Below are 19,671 nucleotides of genomic sequence, written 5' to 3'. Positions count from 1 at the left end.
GGAAGAAGTTGTTCAATCAGGAAAACTTGTTTCCTTCTCAAAACTCTTTCACTTAGTTGGAACTTTCTCTCCATTAATTTGTTCATCGCTCTGACTCTCTCACTCTTCACCTCCTCAGTAGACCATCATCATCTGTGACACCTGCTGTCAGTGGATCCTGCAGACGTACGACATCCTCCTCACACCTCCAGTCAAGCTCTTCCACTCCTAACATGTTCTCCCTTTTGTGTATCTGCCTGAGGACGCACAACACTCGAGCACAGTTTAACAAGAGTGTGTTGAAATAGAACAAATTGAGGATAAAAAAGGTGTCACAAGGAAACAAAACAAAACATAAATAATAAAACAAAGTCAGGTCAGAAAATATTAGGCTTCACTGGAAACAACTGATCAACTTGATCTGACACCACGGACTGGAACCAGGAAGCTTCTGATTTTCTGAGTGTTTCACTTTGTCAGGAGAGAACGACAACAAAATAAACTCAAAACATGACACACAGTCTGAAGTGAGACTCCTGCAACTGTGTCAATTCTGTTACACACCACGACACCCTGTTGCATCACAATTGAGTGTGTGTGACAGCAGCATTTGTGCAGCAACAACAGGATTTGTGTTTATTTTCCCTGTGGAGCCGATTTATACGTGATGACCTTGAAGTGACTCGTGTTTAATGTATTTATCACTGAACGTGTGACCAGAGAGTGAGTGTCGTCTAGAATGTGCACAGCTGGTCAAGTGAGCAGAGACACAAACACACACACACACACACACACACACACGCACACGATGAGTCAACACTTGAGTCTCAGAGTGTGTTAAAGACTAATTCATTATGTTTATACATTAAAACACACTTGGGACAATAATAAAGACTCAGTTGTGCGACTGGTTCGGAAAATCTCTCTGGACATCAGTCATTGGTCAGAGCTTTACGAGGCTACATTAGCGCCTCATGCTAACCAGCCTCAGGGGAGATGATGATTGACAGCTGTCGATACCAGGAACTCCCACTTGTCATGTTTCACTTTTGTGGCTTGACGTCCTGTCAATCAATACAACTGCTGTCTCAGTGTCGCGCACTCACACACACACACGCACACTCACACACACACGCACACACACACACGCACGCACGCACGCACGCGCACACACACAAACACACGCGCACACAAACACACACGCACACGTACACGCACGCGCACACACACACGTACACGCACGCACGCGCACACACACGCACGCACGCACGCGCACACACGTACACGCACGCACGCATGCACGCGCACACACACGCACGCACACACACACACACACGCACACACACACACACGCGCGCACACACACACGCGCACACACAGAGCAGACGCAAATAACTTTAACCATTTTATTTGTGAAAAACTACAAGCAAAATTCATAAATAGACATTTTTCTATCCATCATTTGAAGCGGAGGAGAAGAGAAATGAAAGGTTCAGCCTAGAAGCGCAAAAGTCGTGCACATGCCAGAAACATGTAGATTCAACATTATCAGACGAGGAGCTGCTGGAAAGCATTATGTGACCATTTCACGAGGGAACGATGACACACCAGAAATATCTTCAACCGAAAAAAGAACATAAACAGAGAATGATTGTTGATCTGAGCCTTTTTTTGTGGCTTTTCTTTATTTTTTTTTTACTCTTAAACCGAACAATAACTTCTCAAAGCGTGTACAAGACGTCGTTATAGGAAGAAATGTTTTCTACACTTCACGGTAAAGGTTATACAGTCAGTAAACAAGCATTTATATTTGGGTCTCTGACGAAGCTAAAAATGTAACCATCTTTACACAGTAAATTAAGGTTACTGTCGCACAAGAACAGAACTGCTTGCGCGGAAAGGAAAGAAAACAAGGTTCAGAGCTTCGATGCCATTTATAGTGTTTTGTTCAAACTATGTACAAGTGATCGTCGACGGAAGCGACTCATCGACAGGTGGGAGTGGTTTTAGCAGGTAAGGCAGGTAGAAACATGGCTTTTCTGGGGCCCACGTCTGTTGGACTGCATTAGAAAGGGGGGGCGGGGGGGGGGGGACCCCGAAAAACTGATTCCATTTCTGCTCACTTTGAACACTGGCTTCGACGTGTCAGTGAAGAAGCAACAGTTTCTGTTGCACCGTGACTCGCTCGTGGAGGGTCCGGGTGTCGGGGCGAGACAAGAAGAACAAGATCTGGATTATATTAGTCTTTATTTAAACTGTTATTCATCTCACACATTAGATAATTGCATTTCAAATTGTTATTTATTTCTCATGTCGATATGAAATTCCTTTGGTCCTTCAATAAATAAAACTAAGATATCATATACACATTTATTCTTTGTACATATTGAAGTCGGGAATGCAGAAAATATCAACAGCTTTTAGTGTTTTACACACGACTACACTGTACAACTGCTCAGTCGGGGGGGGGGGGGGGGTCCCCGACAGTGTTCAGAGTGAGACGTTGTTGGGAAAAAAGTGAATTTGGTTCATCAGCACTTGTGTCGCTGTTGAAGGCTCGTCCCTGGTCACAGTGTTTCTAGCACCAGTGTGTGTGTGTGTGTGAGTCCTGTGGTACACACCGTCAGAAACACACTGATGGGCGGAGCTAGCGAAGCATCAGAAGAGATCGACGGATACAGGTGCAACAGGTAATAAATAAGATTAAAGTTATTAAAATGGTGGAGGTTACAGTGACCAGCGGAGGATTCTCTTTACAAAAACTCAAGAAACGTTGGCTTCACGTCCACGAATAGAAAACAGTACATACAAGTGTCCGATGCTACTGCAGGTGGATGGTGGGGGGGGCGGTACTCCTTAAAGTCTTCATTGTCTCTTCGCGTTGAATTATTCCTCAGGACGTCCGCTTCCCCTCGACGCTTCCCTCGCGACCCCCGTGGAATGGAAGGTCAAACCTCTCCCCTCGTAGAATCCATAGTGTCCGGGCAGGAGGGGCGAAAAAGGGGGAGTGAGGCGAGGACAATGAGCAAAAGGGGGCGGGGCTTAGAACGACTCGTCGTGTCCCACCGAGAGGTCGCCCTTCGGGGTGGAGGCGCGGGACGAGCCCTTGTCCATGCTCTCCGAGCCGGAGCTCTGGTGCTGCTGTTCGGAGCCGCCGCTGGACGTGACGGTGGACGAGGACGTGGACGAGGAGCGCGTCTTCTCCTTAAAGTCTGTGATGATCACCGTCACGTTGCCCACGGTGATGGCGAGCTGCTGCGCCGTGCTGCGGTCCACGTTCTTCAGTTTGGGCCTGAGGCGGGAACACACCAGTCACTCCACATGTTACTGGTCCTCGTTACCGTGGCAACGCGTGACCCAAGAGACTGGACAGAATATAAACATCTACACGAACACGCATGTGTTGACGCTTGACTCAACCCTCACTAGAGAACAAAGTCCCTGGTCAGACGCCTTAATCTGAAGTAGATACTTGTTTAATCTCGAGATGAGAGGAATCTTTACTGCACCTGTTTTATTATAATTATTATTGTCAGATATTATCGCGTCTAACGAACGTTAGCTTCTAACTCCGCCTGCTTTCCACTACTTGGAAACAGCCGCGTTAAGACGTCCATCTTTCCGTTCCAATGTTTCCGTTAGAAATGTGGAACCTTGAGCTTCTGTCTGGACCTCGACGGTCATGACTAGTCGATCTGTCGTCCTGAACCAGCAGCGTCTCACACTAATGACGCTTGTCTAGAAAGAGCCGTCGAAGCTTGATGTTCCTGAACTCTGACCTTTAATCGACTCTCAGACGTTCAAATTGCTCAGTTCGTCAGTTACAGTCAAAACCAGCTTCAAGCACGAGTGGGCGTTTGTAGGAAATGATTCACAAAGACTTTCTTCTCAAAGTGTTTCTGCTCAGAGTGAAGATACACACCTGGAAATGTGAGAGTTTTTGTTGGTCTTCGTCGTGGACTTGCCAGACTGTATGCTCTGCTTGTCGCTGGGGGGGCTCTGGTGGGTGTCGGACTTGGGTCTGCAGGAGATCGACAGTGAGGAGGAGGAACGGCGAGGACGGGAAGCGCTGAACACTGACCTGGTCTTTTTGCTGCCGGGTTTCTTCGTGACGGCCGGAACGATTTCCTTCTCCCTGTCGGGCTTGTCTTTGATCACGGGTTCTATCTCCATCTTCTCCATCTTCTCCATCTTCTCCATCTTCTCCATCTTCTCCTTCTCCGGCGTCTCCACCTCCGGGGCGACGACCATCTCCGGGAGCTCGTTCTCCGGGCGCCCCTCCATGAACGCTCGCTCGCCCTCGCTCTCCGGACGGTCCGAGCGCTCGCTCCGGTCCCGTCGCTCCTTCTTGGGCGGCGGAGGCATCGGGAACTGCTGCGCCACCTGCTGGGCCACGAGCTGGGAGTTGATCCTGGGTTTCCTGCGGGAGGACAGAAGATCAGGGTTAGAGTGCGTGGAAGCGCCGCCGGTTCCGTCTGCTTTCCAACGGAGCGACTCGCTCATCTCATTACCTCGCGGCTGCAATGAAACGAAAGCACGGGATCACAAGGTGAGACATTTGCGGCGTCACTTCGGTTTAATCTGATTACTGTCGGGATGAAGCATCAGACCGCGGCTCAGCCTCGACACACAAATGTCAACACAATCCAAACCATCAGATGATTCAACGGACGAATGAAACAAAGCTAATGCAACAATGATATTCATGGGGTTTTTACACCTGATATCTTGAATCTTGAGAAGTGAGTCTCAAACACTGAGACGATCTTAACACATTAGAACTAAACTACATTTCCAGAGACTTCAAGCGTGTAACGACTAAATGAGCTTAAAATTAGACGTTGACAACTTGTCAATTTAAGAGCTTCTTTTTTAGAAAGATGCTCCATATGTCAAGTTAAATAAAATACATTATTGATATGTTGTCGCGCGTAAAACGACAACTGTAAATATGTTATGCTAACAACCAAGTGTGCAGAAGTATAATCAAACATATTTTACGTTTTCTACATTTTTTTATTAGAGCTTGATCAGGAAGTAAAATCTGCTTCACTTTGACCATCATTAAATCTTCCTCTATAAAAGTTTTATTGTCAGGAAGATTTTAAACGTCTTAATGTACAGTAACACCAAGAAAAAAGACTAATCAAACTTATTATTATATTGTTAATATTAAAGCAACAACAACTTATGAGCCGAGCAGGTTAAACACATGGACTCTTTGAAGGGATTTAAAAACGTTAACGTTGGCAGAAACATTATTACGAATCAATATTGTTTTCTACACATGATGGTCACATTTTTGTGTTCATTTTAACGTAAGAAACACAGATTGTTTAGAATAGATCTGCCTTAAGACGAGAACGTGTCATTAAAACGACAACAACAGACATGTATCGTTTAAAGGATGTTAATGAATCAAAAAAAGTGCTTTAACTAACCATTACTAGTCCTTTTGTTTTCACGTGGTGAGATAAAATGTGTGCGACTTGATTTCCAAAATCACATACATAAGTATTGTTAGTAGCAGGACTTCAAGTCGTGTCCAATCAGAAGACAGGAACTGTTCGCATCCATGAACCTGGTCCTTCTCCTGCTATGGTATCTCCACCAACATGTCCCAGATCAGAACACACAAGCACACTTTCTTCTAGAACTTTGGAGGATGAAGGAGAAATATCAACCTTTTGTTTGACGTTTGTCAGAATGAATGCAAAAAGCACGTTGTGAAAACGTTCCAGATGAGAAGAACGTTGCATTAGTTGCTCTTTTAGAAGCTGTTGTCCAACATGTCGACGGTTCAACCTGGAAGCGTCTGCGGGAGGAAAGCACGACTGCAGCGATGCAGCCAAACTCCAGCCAAACTCCAGCCAAGCTACATGTGTAATCTCAGGCCAGCGCAGAGAAAACACTCGCTCCAAAAGCTTAGCGTGCAAATAAATATCCTGGCACAGTGTGGAGGCCCCTCTGGAGAGAAGCTTTCTTTTCTGACTGAAGCACTCGTTACACTGGCTCGGAATGTTGAGAAACTTTCTGGTTCTGGACTCGGTTCTGGCCAGATTTGTCTCAAACAAAAGCAGTCCAGTGGACACTTGTCACCGGGATTGACTTTTAGACAAGTGTGGAGTTGAAACCGTGACACACACACCGTCAGCCTCCACAGCTGTGTAGTCGAGCAGTGCGACTGGAGGTTTCAGAGGACGGTGGTTTTCAGACGGCTAGTTAAGTGGTTAACCACACAGAGTCAATTTGGCAACATGACATTACCAGCCCAGCTGCTCAGATTCTAGCGCCTTATTACACGGCACACGATGGCAATTGGAAACGGTCTCACGGTCGTTTCTTCTCCGTTCATTCATGCGCCGTCATTTATCCGCCCACCGGACCCACTTGACGAGTGGACGCTCGTCCGATCGCACAAACGGATCGATCAGGGAATAATGGAGCATCATGTTGGAATGCTCACGCTGCGATCAATACGACCGCTGCAGTGGATGCTGATGAACTGTGGAACCTTGATCCAGGATTCATTACCTGCTGTGGTGGCGCGTGAGGAGCAGCCAGTGGGACTTCACTGGGGGGCAAATTGGATGTTGATGTGGGGAAGGAGGATTCTTCGCAGCCCTCATTTGCTACATAATTGCCAACACCGACTTCTTGTAATCAAATTGATTTCGGCTCCATTTCAATCTTAATCGCTTCCCGTGTTGAGTATTAGAGTTACAACATTTCATTAAGTCTAATTACCCCGCGCGGGCTTTTCCACACAAACTCTATTAATAAATCACTTTAATTGCTTTTCTAATTTGCCAAGTGTTTGGGTTTTGGCAGAAATATCACCGACTTCAACGTCGTCAAAGGAGACGAACGCAAGAGAATCCTGTTAATCATTGTTTGTTTGGATGGAGTACACTTAATATTCCATTAGTTCTTTTCAGGCCAGAACACACAAGAACAAAAGGGTCTCAACAATCGGGTGGGGAACACTTGGACGGCGTGACTGAGAGGTTGCAGGTTCAATCCCAGCTCTCAATGTTAACCTGTGATGGTTGTGTTGGTACAGAACCTAATCAATGTGTGTGTGATGGTCGTTTGCTTGTTTGCATTGAAAAGTGCCATAAGAATGAGATTATTATCGATAATTTAACTTATTACAGTCATGGTTTGTTCTCTCAAGTGTTGAGGTTTTTTGAAATCAGCAAAAATGTTTTTTAAACCAGCCAACGAACTATCCAAATGATCCAAATAGATGGGTTTTTTTAACCATTCTTACCTCGGTGACTTGAATATACGCCATAAGCGGTTTTAGGTGTCGGGTGTTAAACACCTGCTCCACCGCAGGAACTTTTAATCCAATGCAACATGTCCACAAGAAAATAAATAACATCCTAGGATTTGGCTGGAGAGTAAAAAAAAACTTCAGTGGCAAAGTTAAGAAAAACATGTTTTGTTTGTCAGAGAGAGTGACGATCACACCTGCTGAGGAGCCTGAGATGTGAGTCAAGAGGCTGAAGCTGGTAGGACCAGACTCACGGAACATGTCATCCCTGGAGATGACGTGGGCGGGAAACACGAGTGTCACCAGCACTTAATACCTTCAGCCTGTAATGAAACCTCTAATCTAGATGAACAATGATTAACATCGCGATCACGCCCTTCAAGAGAAACAGGAATGTCTTGTAAATGCTGCGAGACGAATGTTAGATTTGACTGGTTTCCCTCCTTCACGCTGCTGGACTCATCCCTGCAGAGTTCCAGAAATCAAGCGAGGATTCTGCCAAAGCAAACGCTTCCATGTGATTTTTGACCCATTCCTCATCAATCAACGTTTCTTCATACTGTGTCATGAAGCCAAAGACAAGATCTGGTGAACATCCAGAACATTTGGCTCCTGGGTTTGGCACGTCGTCGTCGCACAATTAGTCTTTTATGGAAGAACTCGCGTCTCGGCTACTGTTGCTGTTCCACAAACCTTTGTCAAAAGTAATATATTCATTCTGCAGCAGACGAAACACGTTTCTGCTCAATATATCCACGTCTGGCATGAAAAGGTGGATTTGAAAAAGAAATGAAGACATTTAAAGTCAACATTGGTCAGATGTGCAAACAACACCAACTATTTACAGTATTTTCTTGAGTAACTGTAGATGTTCTTCAAGTTAAACTTCTTTTAGCTTGAATTTCACTTCCACGTGGAGCACGTGAGTTCAGCTACGAGATCATAACGGCGTGGTTCCTGGAGTGCACGACCACAGGTGTGAGCGATTTAACCTAAATGGACTGATAAGAGTTCCTGACGCCGCCGACCACAGCATGTCTGCGGAGAAGCTGTCGGAGTGTGTCAAGTGTTCCTAGCCTGCTGTTAAAGCATTTTTCTCTGCAGGGGCTCAGAGCGCATTACCTCACACTCGCAGGACAATAGGTCATGATTGACGGCTCCTCTTCCGCGCTCCCCTTCAATTCCGCTATTAGCTGGAAGACGGAGTGGGGAATGCATCCTCCACGGGAAGCCGTGAAATAACCATCATCAGGCTTTAACGCACTAATTCAGGCAGGATCACAGCAGCGTTGGATAAACACCTCTGCTCCCGACGCAGAACTCGCTGCTCCTCGCGGTTTAAACTCTTCAAACTCTGGGAAAAAGAGAAAAAAAAAGTCCTTTGTGGGGAGACGTAGTGATGGAGACAGTGAGTGAATGGTGAGGAAAGCCCTCATTAACACAAGTCTTTTACTTGAAGTGCTGTGAAGAACAAGCAATTATTTCCTGCCACGCTGAGAGAATGCAGAGGCAGACGGCGGGTGGAGAGCCCGGAGTGTGAGACACAAACAACAGACAACGGGGGTCTTTGAGGACGGACGGCCCACTGAAGAGCGAGACTACCCGCTCGCCTGCTCATGCTTAGACAATATCTCGCTGTATAAACATGGATTTTTCTCTTTTGTGGGCGAGCGAGAGACGCCACAGGAAGCAGACTATTATTTTGTTGTTTTCATTACCAGTCGTCTTATGGTCTGACACGGAGATGTTTGAATGCAGCAGTAGAGGCTGAAGATACACAGGTTACACTTCGTGACGATTGAATGATCAACTTTAGGTCGACAGCTTCACGTGGTGACATGTAACCAACGCTGTCTTCTTCAGTTCTAATTTAAAGTTGAACCTCCTGGGAACAAATCAAGTCTGTTGATCCATAACTAGTTGAACAAATTAATGGGTCCATTCAGTTACTCACAAATCCACGAAAACCCTAATAAAGACATCAGTTCAGGAGGCTCTTGAAAATGTATAAAATCATCTCAGGAAATGTTATTGTCAGGGTTGTCAAGACAACATGTACATTTTTTTAATGGCGTCAGTCAGAAATAAAGTAAATAATTAAGTTATTATGCGTTTATCGCCACAGACACACTGATTCACTCATTGTTACGTTTCTGTTTTTCATTTTCTCCAATAAAGTCTCAGTTGAACTGTAAAGTGTCTTGAGATAACTTTATGATACTGGAGATAAAGAAATGAAGCAGAACCAAAAACGAATGCCGTTAGTGTGTGTAACTAAGAGTCATAGTTACCCAGCATGCCTGTAAACGCGTGTGGGTGCGTGTGTGTGTGTGTGTACACGAGTGTGTGTGTGTACACGAGTGTGTGAGATAGAGGTTGAACGAGGACGGCACCTGAAGAACAGCCCGAGGCAATCTTGCTCTCCAAATCTTTTCTCTGACCAACATTAATCATTCACTTGTTCATCGACAGGTTCCTGTCAAGATTCTTTCTAGACTTCATGTCAAGCATGTTTTATTTCACGATGATTACACCTTGTGGTTCTGTGGTGTAATTCGATCGGATTTACTCTGACAAGGACATTTACACCACAGTCAGCATAACATCAACAATCGTGTTGCACTTCGGCTGCACGACGACAAGAAAAGTGATTTGAAGGATTAACACATAATGACATTTACACGAAGACTCTGTTGAACTATGATCCGAACACTAATGCAGAAAATTACATAATAGTTCACATTAGTAGAATTAAGTCCAAGTTGCTTTATGTTGACACAGAGTAAACTGGTTGTGTGTGTAAAAGCAGATCCTGAACTGATAAGAATAACAAACAAATCAAGAGCTTATATGAACAACTAGATATGAAGTTACATAATATAAATAGATTATATAAAGTTGTGTGTATTTATAACCATGATAAAGTTGTGCACAAGCATCACCACTGCTAGAGATACGAGTGCGTTGATGGTTAAAATGAGACATAAATCGTGGTCTTCCCATCATGCACTTCAATCCTGTGAACACTTGTCCAAGTTTACTTTTAAGCAAATTAATGAGTTTCTAGCAACACATGTTCTGAATGAATCTGCTTCGTGACACACATTCGTATTCATTTCTTCATAATCTTAATTAAGGTCCTTATTTTATTATTAAGTGTTTTTAAATTGGCCAAATATTAAACACTGTATATAATTGTAACTTTAGTGAATGTTGAATGAAACGGTTGTTCCTGACAAAAAAAGAAATGTAATTAATATACCATATAAAACCTCATTTCAAAGACAAATTATTTTAATTATCATTTTATTATTCTAGCAGAATTCACTCCAAGCATTAGTTTTGCTGCTAATACAGTCACGTGTCATTTCATCTGTGCATTTATATTTGACAAATAAAAACTTCATTGCAAGTCAAAACTACAACAGCTTTGTAACATAAGTTAAATCTTTATATTCGTGTAGATATGAATGTAAGAATCTAGAGCATCTGTTACTAAGCAGAACTTTAACGGTTAACTTTCTCTTGACATATAGAAGAGGCTTTGTTTGGTTCCACTGGAGACGACGCAGACACTGAGGAGCACATGATCCTCCAACCATTACTCTTCCATCCTTCTCTGGCTCGTCTTCCCTCCATCCTTCCTCAATCACGCCTGCTTTAACCTCTTCAACGTCTCCTGCCGACCGTCGTCCTCACAGTCGTGGTTCGACACCATCACAGCCTGCCTTCCATCAACATGTCCTTAAGCCACACTTCTCAGCGCGAGGCTACGATCTGCACCCACATCAAAAGAAACAAGAGCCGGGACTCGGTCACGTCCAAGTTCTACCAGCACTGGTTCTGTTCATGGTCTGGACTTCTGTCCAGGTCGGAAGAGAGGCTGAGGAAGAAGAGATGCTGCTCAAATGATGAGCTTCTGCGGCGCCAGACTCCAGAGAGTCGTGGTCGAGTGAGACTTCTCTCCTCCTTTCCTAACACACCATCCCTCCTTCTGTCCCTTGAGTGACAGGTTCCTCTCCTCGTGCTACGAGTCCTTCGCTGCCTCCTCGTCCTCGTGACTCATTCCTTCAACGTCGTGTTTCGTCAGATCGTCATTGTATTGAAATCACTCGCACGCCGACAAATCCCATGAAGTAATTAGGAACATTTTAATCCAGCAATTAACATGTACAGATTAACACGCCCACCGTGCCGGGCCTCGTGCACGCTCTCATAATGCAGGACCAGCAAAAGAACTTTCTTTGAGCCGGGCACAGGATCAGGGGTCGGAGAGAAAATGCAGATATAAACGCTCTTATGTTTTTCTATGATCCTTCACCACTCGTGAGAGGAGAGAGATGATAAGGAATCAATCCCATCATTTTAAACACCGACACTGATTTTCCAGGATCTTATCTTCTTCACACATAGATGCATCGTTACATTTCTTTCACCGGCTACAGCGAGCAAATCATGATAGATTATCAATTACCCTCCAGGCAGGCGTACGTTCCAATATTTGTTCTCATGTTTACACACTTGTTTTCCTTTTAAAACAAACATTTGAAGTAAATGAAGCGCAGTCCGTTCGTTTATATCATCGGAGCCGACTTCTGCTTGAAGCTCTAAATAGATAAATAAACATACAAATATATACTCCTATATACACTATATATACGCATTCCAGGAACATGGTGCAGATCAAAAGGTGAATAAATGTGTTTCTTCTAAAACACCAAATGAAGATTGTTTTTGTTCTGAAGGAATCTCTTAAAATGATTTAGTTAAACATATTAAATAGATGTGGTGTCATCGACACGAACGTACCGTCGTCATTAAAGTACCACCGTCGACATTAAAGTACCACCGTCGACATTAAAGTACCACCGTCGACACTAATGTACCGTCGACATTAAAGTACCGTCGACATTACAGTACCACCGTCGACATTAAAGTACCACCGTCGACATTAAAGTACCACCGTCGACATTAAAGTACCACCGTCGACACTAATGTACCGTCGACATTAAAGTACCGTCGACACGAACGCACCGTCGACATTAAAGTACCACAGTCGACATTAAAGTACCACCGACATTAAAGTACCGTCGACACTAATGTACCGTCGACATTAAAGTACCGTCGACACGAACGTACCGTCGACATTAAAGTACCACCGTCGACATTAAAGTACCACCGTCGACATTAAAGTACCACCGTCGACACTAATGTACCGTCGACATTAAAGTACCGTCGACACGAACGCACCGTCGACATTAAAGTACCACAGTCGACATTAAAGTACCGCCGACATTAAAGTACCGTCGACACTAAAGTACCGTCGACACTAAAGTACCGTCGACATTAAAGTACCGTCGACACTAAAGTACCGTCGACACTAAAGTACCGTCGACACTAAAGTACCGTCGACATTAAAGTACCGTCGACACTAAAGTACCGTCGACACTAAAGTACCGTCGACATTAAAGTACCACCGTCGACATTAAAGTACCACCGTCGACATTAACGTACCACCGTCGACATTAACGTACCACCGTCGACATTAAAGTACCACCGTCGACATTAAAGTACCACCGTCGACATTAAAGTACCACCGTCGACATTAAAGTACCACCGTCGACACTAAAGTACCGTCGACATTAAAGTACCGTCGACACTAAAGTACCGTCGACACTAAAGTACCGTCGACACTAAAGTACCGTCGACACTAAAGTACCGTCGACATTAAAGTACCGTCGACATTAAAGTACCGTCGACATTAAAGTACCGTCGACACTAAAGTACCGTCGACACTAAAGTACCGTCGACACTAAAGTACCGTCGACACTAAAGTACCGTCGACACTAAAGTACCGTCGACACTAAAGTACCGTCGACACTAACGTACCGTCGACATTAACGTACCGTCGACACTAAAGTACCGTCGACATTAAAGTACCGTCGACATTAAAGTACCGTCGACATTAAAGTACCGTCGACATTAACGTACCGTCGACATTAAAGTACCGTCGACATTAAAGTACCGTCGAGACTAAAGTACCGTCGAGACTAAAGTACCGTCGAGACTAAAGTACCGTCGAGACTAAAGTACCGTCGACATTAAAGTACCGTCGACATTAAAGTACCGTCGACATTAGAGTACCGTCGACATTAAAGTACCGTCGACATTAAAGTACCGTCGACATTAAAGTACCGTCGACATTAACGTACCGTCGACATTAAAGTACCAACATGAACTTCTCTCGCGGCTCACTGGACGTCAGACCTCAAGTTGAGACGCTGAAATACTTGGACTTGCAGATCAGCTGCGAGGTCAGGTGTGAAAAGGCTTTCTTGAGTGCTCTCTTGTTGAAGAGCGAAGAGTGGCAGAGGCTCCATATAGCCTGCTTGAATATCGAGTTACATCACAAGCAGGACTGGGTCAACAGGTTTGCTCGACCGGGAAGGAGAGGGCCTCTCGACTCGCTGCAGAGCTCGTGAACGCCAACCCTGGGCTTCATTAGCAGCTGCAGACCTGCAGCCTCAGTTCCCTCAATGATGCACCGGTGGATTCACACGGTGCCAGAGTGTTAACTGCTCACTGTCACTGCGATGGACGGCGTACGTGCTCACCATCGACACCTGCTGGAACAGCTGGCATCACGCTGGCAGGCTGAGAGCGATAGCTGCTAAATATTCATTTGATACAAGCACTTAAGCAGAGCTGCGTTTGTCAACAGGCGTCTCCAGTCAAGCATTCTCACGCTTTGGTCTGAGGCCTCAAATCTGTTTTTCTGAATCACCGACAGCTTGATACCACCATTCAAAACCAGCGTCAGTTTAATTAAAAAATCATTTTCAGGGCATGAGACACGTTCAACTGGTAACTCATGCTCGCATGAGGCATTACATTCCTTTGTCATGTTACCATTAACGCAATGTTTTCAGCTGAATAAGCACAATTTGCTTTCACAGACTCGGACGAACATGTTGCAACACATTAGTTCACATCCATGAAATAACGAAGTAGCTTTTTAGGAACTGACGCAATGTTGTACAGTATGTCGATGTTAATTAGCATTTAATTCACAATAATATGAGCCGGAGTCTTTCCACTTCATTAGCGGTTCATCAACTCAGTGATAAATAATTAACTGGTATATCAACACGTGGACCACAGGTCGACAGACCAGTTGCTTCAAAGTATAAATAAACGGATGTTCGTTTTCCATCGTGGACTAATTGAATGTGAGCATTATTTTCACGGACCAGCCCACAGATTAAATAAGTAAGTTATTTTTATTTGTATAGAGCTTTTCCAGACCAGGGTCACAAAGAACTTAAACAATCAAAACAATAGTCAATAAAGTATATACTTTAAAGATCAAGATAAAACTGATAACACAACAGGAGTTCCATAAAATCAAGGAAAAGCCTGAACAAATAGATCCATCAAGCGCAAAGAAAATGACAACCGGCTCAAAGTCTTCTATAGACGCAGCCATGTTTTTAATGTAACTGCGTCCTTTTTTAAATAAACTGAAACCGATGATGATAAAACACACCAGAACAGTGAGCCTGCAGGAGCTCCGGGCAGGTGTCCCTGAAGATGGTCCATAAAGAAGGTGCTTCATTTGATCTTCTTTACTCACTCAAGAAACCGGCGTAAAAATAAGTCATTATTATTACCATTATTATTAGCCTTCAGCCTCAATCGATACAACAGTGTGGCTCAGATCAAACGCCTCGTGGACCGATTCTGTCATGAATCTGAAGTTATTTGAATGAAATATTTGCAGTGATAGCGTGTATTAATTGATATATTTAAAGCAGGTCATCAGTCCACCTGACGAACACTTCACGTGAACCAGTGATGTCATCGCGAAGGCAAGTGGGCTGTTGCCACGGCAGCGTGGTTGGATGGCAATGACGAGCTTCTCTCCACTTCCTCTTCTGCAAGCGTGCTCAGCCTACATCATCAGCTGGGCTCTGAAGCAACATGCTTCGGGAGCGAGGGGGAGGGGAGCCACACAATTAAGACCCAACTCCATTTCTTGGTTCTCAGTAGAGCACAGCAGCGACAGTCGCAGCGACAACCACAGCTGTAAAGGTCAAAGGGCAGACTGGTCCGTCTCATGACGACACCAGAGAACGGCCGCACACGTCCAGCCGAGGTCGGTCGACACCAAAGCGGAAGGAAATCCCGGCGAGACATGGAGAGAAACGCTGTGTTTTCACAGCACTTTCCCAGCAGACGCGACGCTCGTCGGTCTGGAGGCTCTGGAGACGCGTCTGACACGTTGGTGTGATTAATGCAGGAGAATCTCGTGTAAACAAGACCACGTCGTGTTAGGATTGTTTCACGAGAGGATCATCTGGGATCTTCAAACCTGCTCATGACTGATCTGCTCTTGTCAGGTCTTTAAAAACCTGCACCAACAAATCATGTTTATTGTTTGAGGTAAACTTGACTGAGACGAACATCTCCACGCGTTGCTTCAGAGGAAATAACGTCTCTTTTCTGAATCCAACACCGTTGAGACGTAACTAGACTCGTCCGACTTTGGATCTTCTTTGGCAGCGACTGAGATGTTTGTCGTTTTTAAAACATCGTCTTTTGATGCCGAGTTCTGGATAAAGATATGATCATGATCTGAACCAAGTCAGTAACATCACATCAACTTCTTTTAGAAAATTAAAGATGAAGATTTGAACCACGTTTGATGTCATTTAAGAATTGATCTACTGTCATATTAGTATTGATCGGAAAGCTGTATCAAAGCGATTGGATCCGATCGGATCATTTTCGATCGATACCAACGAAGACAAACCTCGTCAGTGATGCTGCAGGACTCACTTCTGTCATCAGACTCAGAAGAAGAACAAGAAGAAGATGAAGAAGAAGAAAAGTCTCTGATCGATCCTGAGTCAACAAGTCTCACAGACACAAGGCTGTCGATCAAAGTTGACATTCCCTTGAGTCTGGATGTTGCTGCAGACAGAGGGATGGAGGGATGGATGGAGGGATGAAGAGATGGATGGAGGGAGGAGGGATGGACGAGCAGACGTACCTGGTCGAGGTGCCCTTCCTCACGTCGCAGATGCTGCATTTGAACGCCTCTGCCGTGTTCCTGAAGGTGCACACGCTACAGTCCCAGTAACCTTCGTCTTGTTTCGCTTGTCTCTTTGGCCTGGAACGAGAGAACACGTCAAGTGAGTGATTGATTGACACATGTCATCCACTGGCGCACGAGCCTCCGCCGAGCAGCCGCTGCTGTCATGAAGGAGTCCTGATGCTAATGCTAAAGCTAAAGCTACTCGTCGAGCACGTCCGTCCGAACCCGCCGCCGAACCGCGACGGGTTTCGACGTCGAGCCGCAGAAAGTGTCTCCATCGAGGCGGAACATCGTCCCGGAGACTCGGAGGCTCCGGGAAAAAAAATCCCTTTGTCTGAAAGTGAGGCTGGAGAGAGAGAAGCCGCCATAGTGAGCTGAGCTAACAGAGAGAAACATCAGACATCGAGTCTCGACACGAACACGCGCTCAGTCGCACGACAGCGAGGGTCAGGTACCTCGTCGGGCTCTTCTTGTCGCCCATGGTGCAGAAGAATCCTCGGGAAGAAGAACCAGGAGTCGAGCGAGAAGATCCAGGTCGAGCTGCTGAAGCTGCTGCTGGGCTCCAGGCTCGTCACCACGTGACGCGCGCTCCGCCAATCACGGCGCGCCTCGGTTTAAAAGTCTGCGAGGATGAGAAGGTTTTAATAGATTAGATTAACTTTAAGATAATCCATCAGTTCTGCGGCTCCTGAGCCTCACCTGAGGAGGCCACACACCTGGAGGACAGTCGTGCAGAAGATCGACATCGACGTCAAATGTTCCAGAAACACGTGCACGAGCGACACACACATTTAAATACACGTCAATAAAAACACACAATATTTGGCGTCACTGGCGCTAGAAATAATGAAAGTAAACCTTCCAGACACACCTTGACCTGAAGTCACCTGTCTGTAGTATTTTATTGATGAATCTGTGATGTTGACTCAAAAATAACGTTTGTAACTTTAGATCTAATAGTTTATAATATATGTATAATATAAAACTACTGTAGATTTAATCTAATAGTCTATAATATATATATAATATAAAAATACTGTAGATTTAATCTAATAGTCTATAATATATATATAATATAAAACTACTGTAGATTTAATCTAATAGTTTATAATATATGTGTAATATAAAACTACTGTAGATTTAATCTAATAGTTTATAATATATGTATAATATAAAACTACTGTAGATTTAATCTAATAGTCTATAATATATATATAATATAAAACTACTGTAGATTTAATCTAATAGTCTATAATATATATATAATATAAAACTACTGTAGATTTAATCTAATAGTCTATAATATATCTATAATATAAAACTACTGTAGATTTAATCTAATAGTCTATAATATATATATAATATAAAACTACTGTAGATTTAATCTAATAGTCTATAATATATCTATAATATAAAACTACTGTAGATTTAATCTAATAGTCTATAATATATCTATAATATGAAACTACTGTAGATTTAATCTAATAGTTTATAATATATATATAATATAAAACTACTGTAGATTTAATCTAATAGTCTATAATATATATATAACATAAAACTACTGTAGATTTAATCTAATAGTCTATAATATATATATAATATAAAACTACTGTAGATTTAATCTAATAGTCTATAATATATGTATAATATAAAACTACTGTAGATTTAATCTAATAGTCTATAATATATATATAATATAAAACTACTGTAGATTTAATCTAATAGTCTATAATATATATATAATATAAAACTACTGTAGATTTAATCTAATAGTCTATAATATATGTATAACATAAAACTACTGTAGATTTAATCTAATAGTCTATAATATATATATAATATAAAACTACTGTAGATTTAATCTAATAGTCTATAATATATATATAATATAAAACTACTGTAGATTTAATCTAATAGTCTATAATATATATATAATATAAAACTACTGTAGATTTAATCTAATAGTCTATAATATATATATAACATAAAACTACTGTAGATTTAATCTAATAGTCTATAATATATATATAATATAAAACTTCTGTAGATTTAATCTAATAGTCTATAATATATAAATAATATAAAACTACTGTAGATTTAATCTAATAGTCTATAATATATATATAATATAAAACTACTGTAGATTTAATCTAATAGTTTATAATATATATATAATATAAAACTACTGTAGATTTAATCTAATAGTCTATAATATATATATAACATACAACTACTGTAGATTTAATCTAATAGTCTATAATATATCTATAATATAAAACTACTGTAGATTTAATCTAATAGTCTATAATATATATATAATATGAAACTACTGTAGATTTAATCTAATAGTCTATAATATATATATAACATAAAACTACTGTAGATTTAATCTAATAGTCTATAATATATATATAATATAAAACTACTGTAGATTTAATCTAATAGTCTATAATATATATATAATATGAAACTACTGTAGAAACTGAATAACGACGTCAACTTTTACCATCATGTGATTGAAATATTTTATCAGCTAAACAACTATTCATGACACGATGACACTGAATATAAACTACGTATAATTCGTTATAACATATAACATTTTCTCTTAAAACACTAATGACGTCGGACAGATGTTATGATACAGTCACGGCCCTGCAGTGGTCAGTACCTAAGAAAAACTCAGCTGGTCCGAGGAATCATTACCTCTGCCAAGGAGGTTCAATTCTCATCTGCAGTTGAAGGTTTTGTTATAGTTGTATTTAATGTGGCGAAACAATTATTGAGTTTGAGGTTTGTTCTCTCAGTGCTTTCAAATAACTTGAATTCAATGAAATTATTTGGTGACGAACATTCTTACCTGAAGGAAAATCTCTTGTTCATGAAAAGGTATTATTTATTCTTTTATTCACAGCTTTAAATCCTGTTCTTTATGTTCTCCATCACGTCTCCTGGTCGTCTGTGAGGAACATCATGTCTTCATGTGGCTCCACAGCGAGTGGTTCCTCCTGCTGGTCTCCTCAGATCCTCCTGAAGCTGCTGAGATTCTTCGCTGGTTCTGAACCGATGACAGTTGCCTCTGAAGACACTTCATTATCAGCGTTTCAACATAGATCTCCCAGTATTTGCACAGCAGGCGTATGAACAAGTCCACCGTCAGCACTTGGCAGAAGCCGATGACAATTTGTTTCGTTGAATGAACGACTCCCTCGAGCGTCGCTCCGGCTGTTAGCAAAGACACAAACCAAACATGGAAATGTATTATTTCAGTCACACTTTCAACCACATGGAGTCGAAGGCAGTCGGACCCGAG

The 19,671-nt window shown here is 42.6% G+C and overlaps 1 protein-coding gene across 2 annotated transcripts; it reads right to left on the bottom strand.

Annotated features, from left to right (window-relative positions):
- Nucleotides 1-1,371: 1,371 nt before the first annotated feature.
- On the bottom strand, nucleotides 1,372-16,922 carry rybpb (RING1 and YY1 binding protein b). 2 transcript variants are annotated; one of them, XM_087801579.1, is made up of 5 exons: nucleotides 16,811-16,922; nucleotides 16,311-16,430; nucleotides 4,061-4,399; nucleotides 3,902-4,000; nucleotides 1,372-3,271 (listed from the first exon to the last, which is right to left on the bottom strand). In XM_087801579.1, exons 1-5 carry the CDS (start codon nucleotides 16,834-16,836, stop codon nucleotides 3,022-3,024), a joined length of 834 nt encoding a protein of 277 aa, XP_087657705.1. In that variant the 5' UTR covers nucleotides 16,837-16,922; the 3' UTR covers nucleotides 1,372-3,021. The 2 variants fall into 2 exon arrangements, with proteins under 2 accessions (XP_087657705.1, XP_087657703.1); XM_087801577.1 differs by having other exon boundaries at nucleotides 3,902-4,399.
- Between the last annotated feature and the right edge of the window lie 2,749 nt (nucleotides 16,923-19,671).

This window comes from Callionymus lyra, chromosome 10 (assembly GCF_982586985.1).
Source record: "Callionymus lyra chromosome 10, fCalLyr1.hap1.1, whole genome shotgun sequence".
Classification (NCBI taxonomy): domain Eukaryota; kingdom Metazoa; phylum Chordata; class Actinopteri; order Syngnathiformes; family Callionymidae; genus Callionymus; species Callionymus lyra.
The sequence above is the reverse complement of the archived record's forward strand: the minus strand, read 5'-3'. Positions and strand labels throughout refer to the sequence as shown.

Excerpts from the sequence above, each read along its gene's own strand:
- rybpb (XM_087801577.1), bottom strand. The coding sequence starts at position 16,836 with ATGGGCGACAAGAAGAGCCCGACGAG. Across the intron at positions 16,431-16,810 it reads GACAAGAAGAGCCCGACGAG|GCCAAAGAGACAAGCGAAAC; the intron begins GTACCTGACCCT and ends CTCTCGTTCCAG. Across the intron at positions 4,400-16,310 it reads AGGAAGGGCACCTCGACCAG|GAAACCCAGGATCAACTCCC; the intron begins GTACGTCTGCTC and ends GTCCTCCCGCAG.